The sequence below is a fragment of the Blennius ocellaris genome (genome assembly GCF_963422515.1).
Source record: "Blennius ocellaris genome assembly, chromosome: 19".
In the NCBI taxonomy this organism is placed as follows: Eukaryota; Metazoa; Chordata; class Actinopteri; order Blenniiformes; family Blenniidae; genus Blennius; species Blennius ocellaris.
Window position 1 is genome coordinate 11,119,855 of NC_137668.1, and position 23,521 is coordinate 11,143,375.

The following is a 23,521-nucleotide window of genomic DNA, read 5'->3' on the forward strand; positions in this document are numbered from 1 at the left end:
AGAGAATCTTACATCAGTGAGATGTGACCTCTATCTTCACATGTGCGGGGAAGCAAATAGCAACAATCTAGCCTGTTCCTAGAGGAGAAGTTGCACCATGATGAGGAGCTTTATAGGTAACACAGAGAATAGTTCAATCGAATTGTACTGTACCTACTAAAGAATGCAGTAAGGGGTATTTGAGAGTTGACTTTTCTGTGTACATATCTTTGGGCAACAGCACTTCCCTACATGGAAAACCAAACATTCTATATTCAAACAAGCCAAATGCTATACTATATTTTTTTATCGGTACAATGATCTGAGTGCAACCTCCTGAAACATTTCAAGCCTTATTGTTTCATCTTGATAAACAGAACTCATGGCCCATGGAGAAAACAAGTATATCAAAATATTTAAACATTTTACAGTATCAACTTAAAATGACTTCACAATACAAAAATTGAAACTTCAAGCAAATATGTTTTTATATGACAAACAAAAGCACGATGACTTCTGAAAGCTCCTGGTATGTTGCTTTGACTTAGTTGAGTTCCTGTTCTGTTCGTGTCAAATAACTCCCTGTTCAGGCAGATTTGGAATGGAAATACAATCATTTCATCAATCTCTTCGACACAAACTTTGTATGGTGGCTCATGGGGCAGTGACTCGAACTTCAGTTCATTATTATGTGAAGCTTGTCTCGACAATCTTCTGAAAGCTGCACCGATCCATGTTGCTTGTTGACCATTACAGCCAAACTTTGCCCCTTCCAATCAACTTTTGTTAAAACTGCTGTGACCCAACATTCTACCCAGCCCATCCACCAATAATCACCAGTTGCACTTTTAATAAGTACATGTAATTTTTGTATATTTGTTGTATGCACTTTCGTTCACATATCTATTGGTTTAATTGAATTCATCGGATACATTGTATGATAAAAATGTTAAAAAGGGCAACTATAAAGACTTGGCCAAAAAGCCAAGATGGATATTATATCAATGGGAGACTCTAGTTGAGATATTTTTTCACATTGAACAAGAGAAGACTGGCAAAGAAGCAATTTCAGAGAGGCAAGTCATAAAAAAGGTCTATATAATGGCAATGTATAAAGTAATTTTCTCAAAGGACATGAATGGCTTTTGAAGGGCTATTTTTTACTCTTATACTAAAATTGGCATTCAAGGTCTGTAATGTCCTGAAAAAACTCCCTTTACAAAACTGTGTCTGTTGCCATTCCTTTGTACTTTAGTAGTTTAGTTTACTTTAGTAGTCTCAGATGTTCTTTGATGAGGAGTTCTCTATTCAGACCAGCCAGTTTTCTTTATGAGAAATGCAAACAGGGGTGATTTACTTCATGGAAGGACTGTACATGGAGTACATGCACTAAGTTGAAAGTTGAAAGGAATTGAAACCAAAAATCATCGGCTGGTGCAGAGTAGTTTGACTTCAATCAATTCTTTCATATTAGGATTTTATTTAACCGTCGACCCGGAAGTGGCGTTGTTGTCGCCATGGCAACGTGACGCAGAGTTATTCAACGTAATCTCCGACTAGTTTACCGTGAAATAACAAGAAACGTGCTTTATTTGGCCTACTTAATGGTATTTCCACCCTGGAAGTTGTCTTTACGGCCTGGAAAGTAGACATGTAAGAAATGTAACTGTATCTGTCATCAAGTTGTACTGGACCGGTGTTTCGAACCAAGTGGGTTTCCTGTTAACTCGTGACCTACTTCCTATGACTTCCGGCGTGTTGCTAGTAACAACAAGGGACGCTGAAGGAGATTCCAGTAAATCCGAAACATCGTTAAAACATGGCAACAGGGTCGAAAGCGGTTGCTTCCAGGACGCTGAAAAAAGCCAACAAATCATCTCCAGCCTCAACTCAGAATTGTATGGAAGGTAATCTGTCAAGAACAGCTCAAATATATATGTATGTATTTGTTTATAAAAAAATTTAACCTCTGTGGTATTCAGCACTTCAGCCCGACTATCTTCACAAACCGTGGCAAGTCAAGGCTTTATAGCTCTCTGAGTTTAAGGAGTTATTGCCACAAAACACAATTACTGCAGTAAAAAAAAAAAAAAAATGTCGGTGGAGGACAGTTCACTACATGCTCAAAGTTAACAATCCTTTTCTGTTGAAGTTCGGCTGTAAACGTCACAGGTCATCAGAAGCCAGCTCACTTACATACATGTCTGTAGCCTATATGTTTCTTTATTCAGTGGCTTTATTTTAGTGGTTCTAAAATGTGGATTTAATCAGTGTCATAAAATCTCTCATTATTCATCCTTCACCATGGTTTTTCATCAATGATGAATACAAATTTACACTTTAAGTCCATTTATTCATTGGTATTTCATTCGTCTTCTTTTTGATGCATACAGATCTGTATTTTTAACAATCCAAAATTGTGCAGATGAGCTCCACCTCAGAGAACTTGAACCATATTGAACTGACCACAAATTCCTTGTCTGATACCTTCATTTATAGTCTGCAATTGTCATAACTGTTGCACATATGGTTTTGCTTATTTTTACTTTACTTTAACTTGTCTCCATTACACTTACAATACATTCAGCATAAAAATTGTGTGTTTAAGCGATTCATCACATGTATAAGATAAGATAAGCCTTTATTGATCTCACAAAGGAGAAATTTACTAATATAAGTATAACTTCTGTAACCCCCGTTTGTCTATCTATCTATCTATCTATCTATCTATCTATCTATCTATCTATCTATCTATCTATCTATCTGTCTGTCTGTCTGTCTGTCTGTCTGTCTGTCTGTCTGTCTGTCTGTCTGTCTGATCAAGATTATATCACGATAAGGTAAAAGGAACTAACAACTCCCTTTTCCTGCTGCTGTTCTCCCCTCAAATTTCTGTGGCATTACTCTTCACAGAGTAATGCCAAATTCTCAGAAAACCCATCCACCCATCTTTTATGTACCGCTTTATCCTGTTCAGGGTCGCAGGGCACTGGAGCCAATTCCCAGCTAACTATGGGCAAGGGGAAGATACACCCTGAACAGGTCTCCAGTTCATCACAGGACAAACACAGAGAAACAGACGAGCACACACACTGGCATTGCCACGTACACATGGGGAGAACACGCAAACTGGCCACTATTTGAACACACAATGTTGTTGCTGTGAGGCAAGAGTGCTAAACAAACTATATGTTTTCATTATAAGTTTTTCATGGGCAGTAACATAAAGCTACTGTAAGTTTCCCTTCACCTGTCCTGGCCTTATTACCGTCAGTACAAATACTAAGAAGGTACCTGAGAAAACAGCATGCATGTCCACAGTTGTTCGAGTCTGCATGAGATTAACTCAGCCTGAGGTGAAATATGTATCGTTAACCTTGTTAAAACACCTACACCTATGATTTATTCATTTACCTTTTGAGATGTCAGTGATAGACCAGGCAGCTTTTTCGAGCATGAATTTATTACTCGCTCAAGTGGATTAATTGGGTAGCATTGGCATCATCAGGCTGGGCAGGAGCAAGCAGACAGGAATTTGAAATATGTCTCATTAACAGATATAAACAACATCTCTAATCTACAAAACTGTATTAAAAACATTATTTTTTTCATTGTGATTTTCATTGTGATTTATGTTTATGTTTCCACTACAATTTCTTCATAAATAACTCCTGTTTTGTTCAATCTCTTTTTCTAAAGACAAACACTGATATGATATATTTCTTGTTAAGGCCCTACAATAAGGTTGCCAAGTTTCCTGCTTAAAACTGATCGCGTAGACTGCGAACTGAACAACATGAAGCATGAAAACACTTGTGTCATTCCTTTGTAGTGATGTCTAATTATCCTTTCTATAGCCTGCCACCTGAGATACTGATTAAGATTCTGTCATACCTGGATGCCTCGGCACTTTTCAGCATCAGCCACATCAATAAGCTCTTCTATCAGCTTGCCAATGATAAGTAAGTAACATCCACAGTTTGTCAGATGCAACAGATACAGCATGATAAATACACAAGTGTGTTTAATCTAATCCATCAATGAGTAAAGAGTGTTTTTGCAAGACAGGATGTTTCAATTATCCTCATTCATTCATTAAAAATAAATAGTTACTTAAGGCTACGAAAAAGCAAATGTTCCTGTTTAAAATTGTTTTGACCTTCTGAATCAGTGTTCTGAATACTGACAAATCAATTAGTATTAAAAATTTTCACAAGCATACATTTTCCCCCTGGAAAGTTTGTAAATGTAGATTGCCTGACTTGCATTAGGATTGCCTAACAGACCTCTATAACATAATTCAATCACTTATTAATGACATAATGTTATTGTTTGTGCTTACAACACATGCATTGTTCTCTAATTACCACCATTGCAGCATTCTGTGGAACAAGATATACGTTGCAGAGTTCAGCAAGTATAGAAAAGGAAGACGAAGGCTCGGGCTCGTGGACATGATGGACACGATGGAGCTGCACGATGGAGCTACGGGCTATTGGAAGAGGCTGTACTTTAAGACGATAGACACTCTTGACATGAAGAAGTGGAAAAGACTCCTTCAGCCCATCAGCCCTCACACTGGGCTGCCCGTCCACACCGAGCAGGCACTAAGGTACGGTAGATGAATAGTAGAAGTACTAGAAAAACGTCATGTGTTAGGTAAATGTTCCTGCTGTACTTGGTTGAGCAGATGCAAGTAAACAAGTGGTCCAAGTGTCTTTTGATTTGTCTAAAATTCAAGCCTCTTCGGTCCTGAAGAGGGATGAAATGTATGATTATCTCTCTGTTAAGCATTCTGCCAATTATTATTTTTTTTATCTTTTATTTCTACTGAGAGGAGAAGTGTTTATCATGCTGTATAGGAAAATGCCTTGATCTGTGCTTGCCATCTGTTCGAGGCAGCTTTAGGAGGCATCTCCGCTTTGTTAACAAACACTAAAACTTTAGAGATTTCCCCCCTCGCTGTTGAGAAAGTTCAAGGGAAAGAGACGAGAGGACAGTTTGAAGCTGCGGGGGAATCAAAAACAAAGTATGGTTTGTTTTTCATATTGCACTTAATGACACTTTCTTATTAAAGGTGAGAAAGGAGGTCTTTGTCTGAACGTGATGTCTGCTCAGGGGGATGCCAGCACACCAGAGAGAGCTCTCCCACCACCTCCACCGTGGTTTCTGCTGTGTTTTTATAACCTCTGATTAGAGGCTGTGCAGCACTCAATTTTGAGTTCTGCGGTAGTCGCTGTGGTACAGAGGGGAAGTAAGAAATAATTGTGTTCTTTGCAGAGGCTGTCTGAATTGTTGAAATAAATTACTTAGCCCCCCAACCCCTCATTCACAGTGCACACGTACGCACACACATACGTGTACATGCACACATTACTGTTTCCTCCTTCCTCCCACCAACTCAGACAATTCCCCATTGGGGTTCGTCTGTTAGAGACACTGAGGAGCATGCGATTTACCTTGGTAATAATCATTTCACAAGAAATCACACATATACACGGTGCTGGGCTAAATCCCCTGGGTCATCGGGCCTCTTGGGCTGCTCCAGTTTTTGGCTTTGTTCCCCCACTTAATTGATATTGGATGGTTCCTCAGCAAGACACCGGCTGCATCACAGTAGGGGCAGCCCTGAATCACAGTTTAGACAGAATTGGATCAAGAGATTCATTACAACAGCTGGTTTCTATTTCATTCGCTGCATATCATTTCATTTGCGAGACTGGTTTAAAAGGAGCCGTACTACTCCCTGCTGTTGCTGACAAATGTAACTACCATTAAACTCACTATTTTCCTAATTCGACTGAATTCAAACAAATTGGTAAAATATTAACATAATAAAATGGTACAATTTTTGTAGTGGAATACAATTTGTGTCTTTATGAGGCTATTCTTGTACAAAAAGTGTCCTGATTTACTTTATGTTACGACATGTGTTATGGAAAAACCATATCAAATCATAAACTGGTCAAATTCTGCATTATTGTTTTCTTTCTGTAGGAACCTGCACATGACCTGGGAACTGACGGTCACCGATCAGGCAGGTCGTGAGAACACTTTGGAGCTCAGCTGGTCCCAGTTTTCCCAGACTTCGGTGACACTGTGCTGGAGCGCAGGAGACTCCTTGCCTAACTACCAGCAGATTTCAACCCTTCAACTCCATGGTGTCAGGAGGATAGCCCTCAACTGGTGTATCCTAAAGACGTAAAGACAACCCTCATCCATCTTCGCCTCTCTCAGTGTCGCAGTCTCCTCTTCTCTCAGGGAAACCAAATGTTTTCTTTCTTTGTTTGCTCTATCAGACCCAGCGCTAGGTCCCTGATGGCAAAGGTAGACGTGCAGACACTTACTAAAAGGGCACAGGTCATTGGCCAGGACAGTCTAGTGGAGCTGATGCTGCTGCAGCCGGACTTTGCCATCGCTGTTTGGAAAGTAATTACTTCACAGCCAGTCAAGGGGATGTAATTATTGTTTGTTAGCTCATAGCAGCCGAACAACTGTGATGGATATTCTTTTAATGTCAAAATGCGGAGCAAATTACAAGTAAAGTATGACTCTTGTTGCAGGGGGAGACCTCCGTTGCCTTCATCATGTTCACCCTCCACTTCGAAAAGTTAGTGGAGAGAAGCACTCAGGGATCCCCTGTTTGGTAAGCAGCAGTAGAACAGGTGCATCTTACTCACATGCCGCGCAGGTGTTCACTGTGTCTCCTTCATGGCTCCAAATCAGAGAATGTGATAACTGACAGGATCCATTTGTTGCTCCTGCTCTAACCCGTCGATGATTCATTATGATTTGACATGTGATGCCTCAGCATAGCTGCCAGTTGCTAGACCAATGAATATTATGACAAGGCTGCAGTCAGAATCCTCTGTTCTTCTTATTTTATATTCAGAATATGTTTAAAGAGATTAGATAGAAAATAGATGGATGAAGAATCCTAATTCAAGATAGTGATTGGTTGTTTTTCTTACAGTGCAATGTAAGAAAGCAGTGCAATACCTATAAAGTGTCTTTATCTGTTGCCCTGCTGGGAGACTTGTTCTCTGGTTTGGTGTGGATATAGCTCCCTCTTCTGGCTGCCTTTGACATCACAGTCCAGTTACAGTATATTTGGATTGCAGTTCACACAACTAATAAACTTAATGAAATGCTTTATTCAATGAAATGTATTTCTCCTGATGCTCCATTTTCAAACTGTAGCTCAAGTTCACTCTATGCTTTCCCTATTTTTTTCTTTTCTATTTCCAGTCCCTACGTAAACCCAACAGTCAAACCTCCTTTTGATGATACAGATCCCGAATATGGTCTCCATGGTTACCACCTCCACGTTTGTCTCCACAACACTGTATGCGAGCTCATGTCCGAGAGCTTTTCCTCTCTCTTCTGCCGCAGAAGTAATTTATTTATCATCATATTTACACTGTCATAATGTTAATAAAGGTGACGAAACATTTATTTCCAGAACTCCAAATGGGGCAATTATTTGAGAAAAAGTTTGATGTGATGTTTGATGCCTATGACGCTTATGTGCTAATGTGTTAGATCCAGATGTTTGTTAAGTTGCCGATAGAGACCAACAGAAAAAGACAAGTGAGAAGTGTTACATTTCACAAATCAATATACAAATACGCTTGCAGTCTTCAATAACTTGTTTGCCAATTGTGTACAATATAAACATTTCCATTATATAATATTCATGATAATACATAATCATATTTTTTTAATACATTTCTTTTTCTGCAGTGCATTCTAATCTTTAAAGGTTTTCACCTCTACATTCTCTCGGTGTCTCTCTGTTCCAGTATACCTGATTCAGAGTAATACATTGTTAGCAGTCCTCGGCAGAGCTTAATGATGAGCCATTCATTTGAATCATGTGTGCTGGAGAAAGAATCATCTGAAACATCCAATGCAGGGGGTCCCCAAAGACCATCCTTTGGAGACAATGCTTTACTGCAACCTTAATAACATCTTAATATAGTGTTGAAGAATATGCTTCTCTGCATTTTACTGCACGTAGAGGAATAAATAAATTTTTGAGTTTGCAAAAATGCCCATACATATGTCATCCACATTAACAAAGACATTATATGTGTGTTGTTCTGAAATTGCCTGCTACGTAATTTATAAGCCGACAGCAAAAAGCCACTTATTGTACTCTAAGGTTCTACTTTATTTACTGTCTTTTACAGGTCAGATCTCTGATGGATTGATCCAATTTACTGCCATTAGTGGGACAAACTTGTCCCAGCACACACGTATGTCAGACAACGTCTTCCTACCATGGCGATGTGAGGCCCTGCAGGGAACCATACAGGTATTGGATGTACATGAAGTCATAACACTGATGACTATGCAGAGGAACAACAAAAAAACAAAAACATGAACACGTATTCATGTTAGCTTTCTTGGCAGAGTTGCTGCATAATGAGCATGACTCTGCTGGACGAATTCAGAGAACCCTTCAAGTGTGTCAGCTCTCCCGTGTTCATGGAGCGGGAGGAATCTTCCGTTTCCTACGACTATGATGGTGAGCACTACCTGATCCACTATCAAGACTCTGACACGCGGGTGAAAATGAAGCTCGTGTGGATGAAGGAAGAGCAGAAGTTTTTCCTTATCAGTTTAATCGTCTATGTGAGTGTTTGCAGGGTCAATGAGCATTTCAGTTGCACGTACTGATATAAATACACTTCTATTGTACATAGACAAGTTCACATTGATAATAAACATTTGATAAAGTTTATTGAATGGTAAATTGAAGTGTTTTAAGTTATGTTGATTTGTGAGATGTATCTATTGTATATTAAACCAAATTAACTCTGAATAAATAATTTTCAATTAATGTGTGACTCCATAAGTCATATTTGATTATTTCTGTTATTTTTTTGGTAATTGGATAGTCTTGTTGAATTTAGTGTATCTATGAAATATATGAGAGACTTAAGTGTGAAGAAAACTAAAATAACAGTCAGCAGGAGGAACAACTGTACAATCAACAGCAAATTTTAGAAAATGGAAAGAAAAAAAATTGTAATGTAAGAGATTGACAGCAGTTGCACACAATAGTTAAAACACTTTCCATGAAGGTTTGTTTGTTTTATACATTAAGGATATTCAGCAGGAAGTAGTTACGAGATTGTATCCTACGCCTAGAATTTAGTGGGTGAATAGATTTCATGGACTTTACAAGCTCCACTAACAATGGATGAATCCTAAATGTAATTGCAAATCAATAATATTGGTCTCTCTCATGTCCCTCCTGCTGTTTGCACACAGCCGATACAGAGAAGATGAGCATTCTTAACCTGTTTTCTTTATAGGTTAAGATATCCAAATGTGCTTCCTTAAGCAATATTTTGATCAAATATATTTGTATGTGTGTGTTTAAGCCACACAAAGGTAAGGTGGTAAATGTATGATTCAAAGTGAGTCTTTGTTGATGTATGACTCATGTATACCTGTGAACATTTGGATCTGCACAGTTTAAACTGAGTGTACATCGGTCTGAATCACCTTTTGATGACTGAAAGCTCCACTTAAAAATTTCACAGTATCCAATCATGGTTGGTTTCAACTCTATTCTACCAAACCAGTGACAAGTCATTCAGTCATCACTTTTTGTACAATTTGTACAACTAATTACATTGTGGGAGAAGTGAGTGCAGGTTATGTATAGAAATGCATCCGTCACATACACATTGACTTTGTAATATAATATTTAAAGCTGCTTTCATCACGTAGTGCTCCTTGTTTACACAAGGTATGCACATATGAAATTAATTCTTTATAATCCATGGTTGTTCAAGATTGTTTTTTAAGTTATGTCTTTCATGCATTTCCTCTATTTGTAAATGTTCTTTGTTGTTCATATGATTATTCACTAATGTGGGTAGGTGTTGGGGACAATGCACCTAAACTTTGATCAAGGGTTTCCAACTCTTGTGTTAAATTGTGAAGAAATGAAGGCGCACTCAAATGTCAAGTTCTGTTCCCTTTGAATGTTTTTATACAGATCAGGTTCATTTTGCTCTTCATGAGGTATTTATACTCTGCCCTAACTGTCCTTTTATTTTCTCAATTTCAAATGTCAGATTGTTAGAAATACATTTTAAATAAAAAATGAAATTGAAGTTCACACTGTGGCCACATCTGGCTGCAGTGTGACACAAGCAGTCGTTGGAAACAGTCACCATGCTGCTGATGGACCAGCAAAGCTGATGGCAATACAATTATGCTGGATAATGAGATTCTGGAGGCTTCCTTTTGATTCCTTAGAAAGGGTCATCATCACCTTGAAAAGATGCTCATTTTTTTCAGCTGCACCACCAACATATCTGGCTATAGATCTCAAATTATTTGGCGAAATAAAATTGAGGGAAAAGGTTTTTCCCCGAGGCTTCACCGGTTAAATGAGACAAAAGCAGTGATTTGAATAGATGCTGAAGAGATGAAGTTTAACGGCACTTTACCTGTCCTCAAGTATTTTGTACTGCTGAAATGACCAATCATATGTGACAATATAAGCATCCATTGGATTGCCCATTTGAACAAGCAATGCCCTAACAAATAGGATTGCCTGTTCCGTGAACTGAATATGTGTCATGAAAAGCGTTCAGGTTGCATGTTCCCATCACACTGACCTTCAAACTACTGTTTGCTGTCACACCATCTGTTGCAAACTGCCTATCCTTCATTCCCATTTTATTAGAAAACCCAGCAGTCAAGAGAATTGTGAGCCAATAATAGACTGGTAGGCATATAAAGCAAGTCATTCAAACAAGCCAGAGTGATGTCTGCCGAGAGGCTGCAAGAAAAGATCACTAAGTGTTTACAGAGAGCACAGTATGTTTGGGTTTTGAATTTGTATAAAGTGTTAAGTTCATGGGCCCGAGCTCAGTTTACTTTAAGTAATCTTAAAAAAATACCACCATTTAGATGCAACAGAATTATGATTTCTGAGCATAGTTTAATATAGGCTGTCCTCCACCAGATGGCTCTCTTAAGTAAAAAATCATCAAGGGTCGGAATTTTGCTGCAAATGAAATTATAGAACTTACTTATGGAGATGTTTCTTTTTTATCAGCATAGCAATTATAAACTATTTTCTAAGTTTGTTTTGGACAGCCATAATACACAGAGTGTATTATGGTGCTGCCCTTTTTAGCTCCCCCCCCCTTATAATCACAAGCCTGAATGTTAATCAAAACTTAAGTCTTTCATGCAAAATAACAATTAAGAAAGAATCCACCAGCAAACTACTGAATGGGCAATTTTAGTGACATAAAGCTTCATTAAACTCATCTCTCTTAGTTTCCTCACAGGCTAATCTTGGAAGAAAATTGCTTCCATTTTTAGCCTTTAATTCTCTCCCTTGTGAGTGACCAGCAAGGGCCGGCAAACTATTCAGCCTCGGAAGCCAATGACACAGTCCCTATTTAGTACTCTCAATGGAGAAAAACAGTCAACTAATGAAATTCACCAGGAGGAAGATTGATTGTGTGTGTGTGTGTGTGTGTGTGTGTGTGTGTGTGTGTGTGTGTGTGTGTGTGTGTGTGTGTGTGTGTGTGTGTGTGTGTGTGTGTGTGTGTGTGTGTGTGTGTGTGTGTGTATAGAAGAACCAGATAGTGGGGCAAACTTTGAGTCGTGACAGAGTTATAATTTGGTGCGTGATGCTCAGCTGGAGCAACGGTTAATTCTCCTCTTTAAATGATGCATCGCGATCAAACAGGTTTGGGGGAAATCAATTTATATCCAAGCCCCTGCTCAATCTGTGGCTCTCAGAGCTCAACGAACAGTGTTTGAGGAGGAGTACCATTTTTAATGCATGTACTATCAGCTTGTAAGGTACAGTAGAAGATATGTATTATTCCTGCATTTTATTGCAGTTGATATAAGCTGACCACATGCAGTTTTCATTCCAGGTGAGGGATTCCTGTAAAGTGCTGTATACCACTGAGGCACTGCAACATTGGTCTACTTTATCTCACTTTGACCTCACTCTGTGTCACAAAAAAGATGGGTAATTTAACTTTACCAGGCTTTTCTGTCAGCTTGAGGTACTTAAACTTTTAGGACTTGAGAACATGTAACGTAAGATGCTTTATGTGCATTTGCAGTTTTCTGTGCTCCCCTTTACATTACTTATAAATTGAGCTGGACACGGTTATCTTTGTGTTAAGAAATTGCTTCCACTATTTCCCCCCTCACAAGTGACTCCGTGTGAGTGCTAGAGAGAAAAAGAGATGGCATGAGTCAGCACATTAACCACTATACTATAGAAGCAATTTCTGCAGTTTCCCATGGCTCACTAGTTTGTATTACGCTTGCAGTAACGTCCTGCGTTTGCCTGGTCTCACAGCAGATGTTCAGTCGGCAGGTGCAGTCCAAACTGCTTTCTGTTCCAGTTCTAAATGAATAGGGGTTAAACAAAGCTCACCTTTTTTTTTATCTAGACACTTAGCTCGGCTCTCAGAATTACTCCAGTTTGAGAAACAAATATATTCAATTTGCAGAGGGTTAAATTTCATAGTATGGATCAATGACAAACAGTGTTTAGCAAGATGTTCAGATTAAAATTACTGTCCATTGTTGTTTTTAAAGTGTCGGCTGGGTTTGTGTTCCTGTTGTTTGAGTGTTTGGGTTTTGTAGTACACCCATCCATCTCCTCTACCACTTTACAGAATTTAGGGTCACGGGGTGTTGGAGCTGTTCCCAGCTGACTATGCAGGATAGTTCCTAGAAAGGCTGCCAATTCATCAGAGAGAGAGAGAGAGAGAGAGAGAGAGACACTCACATCGACCAGCGTTTTATTCTGACCAGTTATAATTCCCAATAAGAACATGCAAACATGCAGAAAAAGGCCCCCCAGCCCAACCTCAACTTGAAACACAAACCCTTTCATTTGATTTACTATGACAGTAGTATCAACAGTGCCCGAAAAGCTGAAAGCTGCACTATCTTACATGAAGAGCTGCATGGAGCAGAGGCTCATCTGCATTCAAAGCTATACCAACATTATCACCCTGCTTGGAAAAGGATTGAAACCACTACAAATATAGGAAGCAATGCAGTTATACTGAGGTGCATACAGAGCTGTAATGCCAAATCCAAGTTCCAGTTTCCAGAGAAAATGCAAAGTCAACACGGAAATCCAGGGAATCAAACCAGGCATTTCTCACTGTGAGGTGAGAGGGCGAACCACTTGCCATCATGCTGCCTCCAACACATGAAAAAAATAACACATCAAGCATTTTTCACAGTCTAACTATATTGATCTACCTACAAACTAAGAGATTGTTATTGTGGATATCGCTTATTCGAGGCATGATGCTGACATTAAGCAAAATAAACATGTTTTCTTTGGGCCTGAAGCAAATGTTAAATGTGGTACATTTTGAGGATGGCGAGAGAGAAAAAAAAGCAGACAGGTTTCACAGAAAATGGTCTGAGCTGTGCTGCATCTGAGTTCCTGGAACAATTGGCTTCAGTGCAAAGGTCTGTGCCTTAGGCATACTCTATTGATCTGAACCACTATTAAGAGGGAAAGCAAGAGAGGGAGAGGGAGACAAAAACACAGCGAGGCAGAATTTTGAGACACACAGACAAAGTCTCCTCTATTATGTGTGAACTGGGGGAACAGATGTTTTCATGCTAAAATTCAGGGATACAAACACTGAACATCTAGTGCCGTGCCACAGAATGGATTGTACACCATGCGTCTTAAGTGTCAGTGGTATATTTTTCTCAATTACACCCACCCATGCCCTGCTTATTTCGTCAGTAAACTCTTTCTACAAGGCAATGAATTATTAAACGCCTAGCGGGGAGTTGCATCTGTGTCATAGTAGCATGTTGTTTAGGCTTTTGACACTGGAGGATACCCCCGGGACCTCTGCTCATTGCTAGTGTCTTACTTGTTACCGTGAAGTGCCACGCTGAGATCTTCATTGCTTGCTTACAGCTCTGCCTGAAATGAAAAATTAAACAGAGTTGGCTTCGGGTTGTGGGGGGTCACTGCTGCTCGCTTAGAAATCCAGTCGGTGAATGTAGAAATGCTACAACAGGCACTTAACTGAGTGAGAGTTCACAAACGGAACCAACTGTGAACATTCCATAAGTCGTCTACTCGTAACCCTACAGTTGCAACATTGCACTTGTGACCAGTGTTGAGAGAAAAACATTAGGAAGTAACATGTTATTGTGACATAGTAATCGTTGTTGTTAGCTTGAGTGTTAGCTACAGCTCTTGTTTACTGAAGGACCTCATTAACGGAGTAGTCATTAAGAGTGGTCCCGACAGCATCACAATCAGTCAGTAACACCAACATCCACAACAGCTTTGTGGTATTTGTAGTGCCAAATATGCACGTATGTTGGAAGTTCATCTCAGCTGTTTGTTGCTGCTTCTTCTTCTCGTCCTCAGTTTATTAATCCAATTCTTTCGGCAAGAAGTGTTATGCTTGGGTACAAAAAAGAACATTCCCTCATGGGGAACTCTATCCATCTCTTCATCTTCTATACGGCTGGTGATTACATGGCAGACTCTCCACAAGGCACTTGGCAAACTCATGAATAACCACACACACACACATTCAAAACTAAGTGTATTTTAGTGTCACCGATTCACTGCAAAAGCATGTTTTTGAACTGTAAGAGGAAAACCAGAATACCTGGAGAAAACCCACACACCCACAGGGACAACATGCAAGCTCCACACAGAAACTGTACACTGCATGTGACATCCATGTAGTACATTCAGCTCTCCTCACGAACTGTGCAGTTGTACTTTTTTCTATTACACAAATGAAGTAAGCCGGCGTGATTACCTTTTAATTACATCTCTGCTGTGGGGCCGCCTACCTGTGACACCCATTAAAAGATGACAGCAGGCAGTGTTGCTGGAATGACATTTCCTCATACTTGCAGCTGTCACAAAAAGCAAATGAAGACAGATATGTCGGGCATTCTGCCACCATGATACCTGGGCTTTTCCAAGGAAGCCTGCCAGATCATCCAAATGTCGCTGAGTCATAAGATTTGATTCAACTGCACCGCACAGGCTCGGAGCCTTCATCCCCATGGTGCATGTGCAGTATGGCATTTCCGATACATCAAATAGCACTATAAACCAGGAGTCTTTTCTACTGGGCTTTTTGTGTTCACTCATCATTTTATGTGGCTGCCAGAGTCAAGTTTTACAGAGCATATTAAAGTGATGAGGTTTTGGTACTATGAAAATGACCCTTTACTTAGTTTGTCTGACTTTACTTCACTATTGGCAGTTTCATATGAATACTGGCCATTTAATGGGCAAATATAACACATCTGCTACTTATATGCCAAAAAGAATAGAGAAATAAAGACATGTCGGATTACTTTTTGACATTACTAAAAGAATAATTGGTTGGTCAGTCGACCATTTCTGATCTGACTAAAGTAATTACATCAGAAAAGTGAGTAAACTCATGTCAGGGAAATATTGGATTTTAAGTTCATCATCCTCACGAGACACATCCACTGATTTCTTCCACCACAATGAGGATATTTGCATCCTACCCTAAGGCATCATCCTATCCTTCTGCTCATCACGCTTATTGATATAATTTCTTTGAACTGGTTTTATTTGAACCCATAATCACTCATTCAATCACAGTCTGTTCCAATTAATCAACAAATATTCCATGAAAGCCTTCGAAAGATTTTCATGAATCCAAGGTGACCATACTATGGCGACGACTTGCTTCATTCAGAAGACATTTTTACAACACAAAGTGTATCTGAGAATAAATGAAAAACCAATTGAATTGCCTTCATATAAACAAATAAGGCATCAAAACCATAATGGGATGAGAATCCACAGCCTAGCATTTGTACCTTACTCATCAATGCAGTGTTCCAGGAGGAATAAAGTGGAAAAGTCCTCATAGTTATCACAAATATCCATATTTACTCAACAATAATGATAGAATATTGGCTGAGGTCAAAATTTGAGGTCTCTGTAACCTCATGTGATCAGAAATTTAGAATTCCCTTTCTATACATGGTGAGACATAACACAATGGATGACAAATTGGTTTTGTTCATTGTCTAGAGACTTCTCAACTTCTCCTGAAAATTGTTTCTGAGAAGTGGTTTCATTGGAAATCATTCACTGAGCACAATGTTACCCGCTGATTTTTTTTTCTTTCTACTGAAACCAACTTAATATCTTTTTTTTTTTTTTTAATCTTCCTAAGTGTATCCAGCTGGGGGGTAGGGGAGCACCAGAGATTACAAGGGATTGGATGCGGTGTGGGTTGGAGACACTTGAGGCTTTGTTCAAAATATATATGTAAGCTTATGTTCAGAGTGGTTGTACCTGTCAAGCGTTCTGGAGGGGATCTAGAGTTTTAAACAAAAAGTGTGGAATCACTGGAATAGATCACCATGTAATATGTTGACTTTATTATTTATAAACTCTACTAAATACTCTTATGATTATGTTTAGTCTAATTAACCAGATTTGTAGTTGTTGGTTTGAAAATAATTACTATCTCGTTATATAAAAGATGGGCTGTAGTGTTAAATATTGGGCAACAAAGCCTCCTGTAGTACAGTACTCAGTTAGCTGCACAGCTCCCCGATTCATTCCGCCAAAGTGGAGTGAACGTGAAAGGTCGAGTATGGTGCTCCTCACTTCATTATGCTGTCTTCCTAATCAAATGGGTTTCTTTTAGTCCCTCGTTCTGTGATTGAATGTGTCACATCTGCATAGGATTGATGAATGGTATTCCTCCCATAGCAACAATCCCACAGGCTCCATGCTAAATAATGACCAACAGACCTGACTAATGAGAGCAGTTAGTAGCGGCTGAGGAGAGAGCTTCCGCTTGTCTCTCCTACCGCAAAGCGTCGCGTGATGAGAGATCTTCATCGTCATGATGATGATTGATACTATTAGGTCCCAACTTTTTCATCGGAGTCTCCACACTTCATGATCACTCACCTCTGGTATTAGTAAGATGAATGGCCTTTACTTGCTTATAAACAGAGGGGAGTAATTTACTTTTACTCTCATGTGCAAGCGTTTGGCGGAAATGAAACAGGTGGGTAAGGGAGGGGTCACTATGGCGTGGAGGAAACATATTTTAATAGTGATTACTAAAAGTGGAGGGGATCATTTTTCATGTTTGCATAACCTGTCATGCTGTAAACATCCTCTATGGCTCTGAAAGCCATGTGGAGACTTTGCATTGAGATAAGAGGCTTTATCTTTAATCACCGAGTAAATCATGAGCTATACAAAAAAAAAAGAAAAAAACCTGGATTTTCTAGTTGGCCTGAAATAACCTCTGATTGTACGTAACCTAGTATTTTTAAAGGGGTTTAATTTGTGATATTTTGTGACTTCTGCCAGGCTCTGCGCTGACAAGCAGGGACGATTTATAGAGTGACCACAAGAAGGCACTGAAGCGCCTTGTGAATATTTTTGCTATACATAAAACAGCAGCTGCAAGACTTTCTTGGTTTCTAGACAACCTCCAATTGCATACTCTTACCTCTTGTGCTTTTTATTGTTATCATATTGTGCATAGTAAATCCTTTGGCATTTTATGAAACAATTGCTTTTAAAGTAATTTCTTAATATTTAAGTCTTTATTTAAACACTTTGGCATAAAATATATATATATATATATGTGTGTGTGTGTGTGTGTGTGTGTGTGTGTGTGTGTGTGTGTGTGTGTGTGTGTGTGTGTGTGTGTGTGTGTGTGTGTTTTAAAGCTGTTTTCCCTCAAAACCTATTGTGAACGATTTGCTTGTCACGCTCGATACACTCAGCCTGATATTGACCCCAAAGCTTGAGATGAACGGTGTAACAGCACTCCTGTTCTTAAGAAAATTGCTTTGCTTGCCAGACAACAGGAGGCCCAAGCAAGGCGAGAACGATTCACCATGCATCTACTTCAATTTTTTTAGCTCCCCCCAAAAAGCCTGATTTAATCTGTTACTGTTTTAGCATCTGCCTAACATTGCTTTTTATTTCATGCTGCAGATATCAGTGGAGATTGAAGCCTTGCATGAGCTTTCCCAAATGCAAATTCACGACTCATAGTGTTTTTTTATTCAGTGCATCACACTTAAGAGATTTGATTCTTTTTTATTTGACTGCACAAACTCAGAAATTCAAGAATGAAAAATTTGTTGAGACAGAGACATGAGAAGACATTATAGTCCTGTGCAATGTAGCTGAAGCATGTAAGGAACCTATCTTTTGTAGTCAGACTCAATCAGTGTTTGTGTTTACATGATTTTTGTCAATTTGGTTGAACTCTTTGATATTGAAAGATCTGACTGTCCTTCTTATATGGAAACAAAATAAAGTGAAGGGATTCAAGAGTGAGTTTGTAGGCACCAAGAATATAATCCCAGTCAGTCAGTGAATCAATCCCATGATGCATTGCACTGTGTACACTACCCTTTGTGACATGTTCCCACATCAAGTTTTACCAGGAAATCCCCCCACGATTGAAGGTAGATTTGTTAGTTTGACGTTGTTGTCTTCCTTCTTGCATCTCGGTTAAAAATAACAACTCCAAAGAAGCATTCTCCTTGTCACTTAACAGTGACATGTTTAAGAGAATCATTGTCTCCTCAACCAGTTATGCTTTGCCACATATACTTTTCTGTGAAACCTCACGTGGTGATGTTAAGTAACTTCCAGGCGCAATAATCTTTGATGGTGGCAAGAAATCAGATATTCCATTTACATGAACTCTGATTGGATCCTGGAATGGATCTCCTACGATCATAATTTTAATTCAAGAGAGACTGGTTAAAAAGACGTGTCTCCATGGAATATTCCAATATTTGTATTCCTTTTTATTCTTTCCTTTGTATGCCTATTGCCTGCTGGAGAAACTAATTTTGTTTACATGTGGAAGCATGGAAATGACATTAAAGACCTTGAACCTCTTGAACAATTTTAATAGATTTGGCGTTTCATTAGATTACTCGCGGTTCATGTAACCGCAGCTAGTATTGTGAAGTGTCCTTCCGTTAAAATGTATTTGTGCGCAGGTCAAGTTTGTTTACTCATCCAACAACATATTAAAAGCACTGAGTTAACCCAAAAATTAACCCTCCCAGAAAAAAAAATGTGTTGATGTCTTCCTCCAGGCCTATTGTCCAGGTGTGATGGGATAATTTGTTCTTATCAATAGTCTCCTTACTCCTCCTTCTGTGGCCTTGCTTTACTGGCTCTACACACCCTCTCGTCATCACTTTTTTTTTTCCTTTGCTGTACTCCCAACCTTGTGGGCTGGAGCACACACTGCATCTCATCAGAGAATATTACCTAACACTCAGAGGACAACATTCATCAACGTCACTGTGATTCTGCCAGCGGTGCGTTTCTTTCTGTAGATGCCCTGAGTCCATTTCAGTTCATCCGTTCATTTCCAACACTGCAGGTTAGCTTCCCTGACCTGTGATACTTCAGCCGCACATGCACTGCATCTTTTTCAAGGTTCTTCAGTCTTTAGTTTCTGCTGATAGCAACCAAATATAGAGAAAATTTCTTTGTATCCTCATATAGGTTTAAAGTCTCTTATCTGGCTTCATTGAAGTTATATGTACTGATCCATGAAGTGTCTGTTTCTTTGGCTTTAGCTGCCGGAAGGAAGCTCAGTGAGTCAAACACCTCTTAAAGAAGAAATATCTTATATATAAAACTTTTTTTTTTTAGATTATTTTATAGTACCCCGGTATCTTCTCTCAATATCAACAGAATTTGATTTGTTGTTTAATACACTCAACAAACCATGAGATTGATCAAGTACAGTCACAGTATTTGAAAACCGATGATGTTTAAGAAAATAAAATTCCACAAATTCTCCTTTTGAATGCAACAAGAGACAAGTTATGCCCATCTATTGTGATTGATGAACAGTATGCATTTGGGGCATGGATATTAGGTAGTGTAATGATGAAGATAAAAGTAAACATTTTGAAGATTAGTATTAAAATAAAGATTATGAACTTGCTTATATAATGAGGTTGGCAGGACAAATGTGACGTCTCCACATTTTGAACACATCTGCAGTCTTTAAACTACGTAACTAATTAGATCACTTATATATGATTTATACTTTCAAAATGAGCCAATGTTTATCTGATCTCACTGAATTTTTCATCACCATGTGTATTGTAGTGCAAACTTTGGCCTCTTCACTTCTGTTGAGGTTTGAAGAAATGAATCCCACACACCACAGTCTAAATTTGTAAAGTACAAAGCTAAGCTTCCTAAGCTTCACATTAGTCATTCATTTTGAATTGTCACAGAATATGAATTGACTTCACTTTTTTCTTTTTCTTCACAGCATTTTTATCTTTTCAGCAGTCTCAAAGTGCTTCATACTGCCATACACATTCAACCATTTACACAACAATTGCGATGGCTGCCATGCAAGGTGCTTGACCTCTATTGGAAGCAATTGAGGCTTCATTGTCTCGCCCAGGAATATGTTGACATGAAATATTGAGAGCCATTGGGGGCTTGAATTGTCAACCTTGGGATTGAAAGATGGCTCAGCCCAGCAGCTGCGCTCCTTCCCATGAACACTGGCCATGTGCTAATGTTAACTACCTTTATTGAATCCCCATCAAGGACATGTGACAGCAACATCCCTTTATTCACTGTGTAGAAAGGTGAGCTCTGATCTTTGTCTTTTCTTCCTGTTCATCCGGAGGACTTAGAAACACTATTCCCACAATCACACGGTTTATCAAAGCTGCAGCTTCACCAGTTGTTACTTCACAGCTTAATTACTCTCATATACTGACTGAATGCATCAAGAATGTCTGGCATCTACAGACCCCACTCTGTGCAGAACATTAAGTGTAAAGGCCACCTTCTTGCAGACGCAAGCAGTATTTTTGGTGAGTTGAATTGTCTTTTTGCCACTGCTTTTCTTAGATGTGGTCAAGGTGCTTTTATGTGTCAGGCTTCTGTTAGTGTCTCCTTCTGTGTCATCCGATCCCTCGTGAAGTGCTTGTGTGTTTAATGTTCTCCCCTGTCCTGCTGTGTTTGTGTGCTTGTGTGTTTTTCACACGTACGTCCTCCTTACCTCTGTGGAAATCCCATCTGTGTGTGTGTGTGTGTGTGTGTGTGTGTGTGTGTGTGTGTGTGTGTGTGTGTGTGTGTGTGTGTGTGTGTGTGTGTGTGTGTGTGTGTGTGTGTGTGTGTGTGTGTGTACGTGTGTGTGTGTGTGTGTGTGTTTGCTCATGTGTGTATGTCAATTGTCCAATTGTCTTCTCCCCCCTTGTGTTCATTATACTCATGTGCTTCACCTGTGTTTCCCCTTATTTAAAACCCTCTCTCCTCCTGTCTCACTGCCAGATCATCTAGGTTGCTCAGTCTCCAGTCATCCAGTAATTTCTTGTGGAAATTCCTAGTCTTCCTTGTGCTCTATGACATAGGCTGGTTTTAGATTCTCTCTCGCCTTGCTCTGTGAGAACCTTCAGCTCTGGACTAATAAACCTTTTGAACAGTTTTGTTTGTCTCAGTCTAACTTGGGTATACCACATTCCTGTCAATATATGGACTCTTATAGGGAATCTTGCCGAACGTACACAAAAGTAGAATCGAATTAAAGGCCCTTCTGTCATCAGGAAAGTTGTCCATCACATAATCCAGCTTTGCATTTTTTTGTTGACCTTTTGATGAGACAAAACTGCAGTGGCTCGTTGCAACTAGCAATTCCCAGCTTCATCAATGCAGGCAAAGATGCTTAAGTTCTCATGATATTTCTCTACTATAGTTCTCTACTCCTTCAGTGTTGCCTGAATCACACTGCTTACTATTATAAGTTATCTTTCAGATAGAAAGTTTGTAATGCACACATTTTAGGTCAAAGAACACAAAGTTCACACTGTAGACTTGCATAACAACAAAACTACCTCAACCCTGGATACACATTAATTTCCATGGACTCATATATTATGATCACATCATAATGTTGGAATGACAGTTCCACTTAGTTTAGGGTCCACTTAGTTTGCAGGCATTGCATCACATATATCAGTACATAGGCAGTCTTGGCATAAATAAGGCACTGGGGGATGTATGTTATTTAGAGCCTCTTAGGAACAACAGTCATGCAAAAACACCCTCGGGAATTTACAGTGATTCCACTATCTGAAGGAGTCGCGTAAGAGCTACAGCCAATACACAAATGCAGAGAAAATCACATTAGCCACGAGAAAGCCTTTTGATTTAAGAAGCCCAAGCATCTACGGCCTTCCGGAGAGGATGGCATGCATGCACAAATCAAGGTATCTGATTTATTGTTTGAAGTTTAAGTAGTGAACTTCGCCTTTGGCATTATAAACACTATAGGTGTAAATGTTTTTTTTTGTTTTTGACAAAAAGGAAGGACAGTGTGTGAACCATGATAATCAGAGGGAGCTTCAGTATGACTGAGCTATTCAAGAGAGCCATGCAGCAACTGCAAATCAGTTACATTGGATTTCTTTTGAAAGCACACAAGCGATAAGAAGACTGTATATAAAAACCAGTATGGTAATTTTCATTTTGGGACATGCTGCATATGGATTTTTAAGCATTTGATGATTAACATAAGCATTAAGCTACAGTGAGCAGTGGCTTGTAAGAGGGGGCATGAAAAGCTTTTTAAAAAGGTTTTAAATTACAGTGATGAAAACATATATCACTCAGTTTTGTATTTTTATTTACAAAATATGTAACTTTCTGTTTTGGCTTTCAAAAGTATTCACATGTGGATGAACTGTTCATTTGAAAACTAACATTCTAGAAAAAGGCAAATATCTGCTTCCTTGAGAGTAAAATATCTGTGAAGCTCATTTGAAGGAAAGGAGTAGTTTGAAATGTTCTTTCGGCAGTGTTATGAGCAGAAACTCAACATAAAGTAACCTCCTTTATTCCCTGTCCAATAACAATGCAAGTGTTTTCAATCAATCAAAAAACACAACATTAAACACCAAGTCCAACACTGCATATAACTCAGAAGACGTCACATGCAGGATCAGTCACTATACATAGCCTGTGCATGGTATTTCTCGCTTGTCTGGAATTTCTAAAAGTTAACTTTTGAGTCAGATTTTTTTCTTACAGCTTGATGCACTACTTTTCTACCTGACTTATGTCCCGATTGTAACCCTGTTATGATGAATGGTGCCTTCGTTATGACGCACAATTCATTGTATGCTTTTTCTTTTTTTTTTGCAGGGCTGGTATTTTGGGAAGTGTGATTGTGTGCTGTTGTAGCTACAAAAGCCAGACATTTGCGTTGAGTGTCGTTCTGTGATCGGTCTCTCTGAGTGCTTTGAACAAGCTGGCCATTTTCTTCACTAAGCCTTCGCTCATTTTCAGCCGGGAGTGGGATGCACTTACAAGAAAGTGGGAAAGAGACAGAAAAAATAGAGCCAGAGAAGAAGTGAACATGTTGCATGTGCCAATGTTTCCTGCCACCTGGGTGAATTTAACCAACACATGGTTACATTTAATTAACATGACATGTGA

At 39.1% G+C, this 23,521-nt stretch overlaps 1 protein-coding gene across 1 annotated transcript; it reads left to right on the plus strand.

Annotated features, from left to right (window-relative positions):
* Nucleotides 1–3,813: 3,813 nt before the first annotated feature.
* fbxo15 (F-box protein 15) lies at nt 3,814–8,661 on the plus strand (the record flags this gene model as incomplete). The annotated part of the gene is made up of 8 exons (XM_080515260.1): nt 3,814–3,941; nt 4,358–4,591; nt 5,977–6,180; nt 6,279–6,408; nt 6,543–6,625; nt 7,228–7,373; nt 8,172–8,296; nt 8,395–8,661. 8 exons carry the CDS (start codon nt 3,814–3,816, stop codon nt 8,659–8,661), a joined length of 1,317 nt encoding a protein of 438 aa, XP_080371386.1.
* Between the last annotated feature and the right edge of the window lie 14,860 nt (nt 8,662–23,521).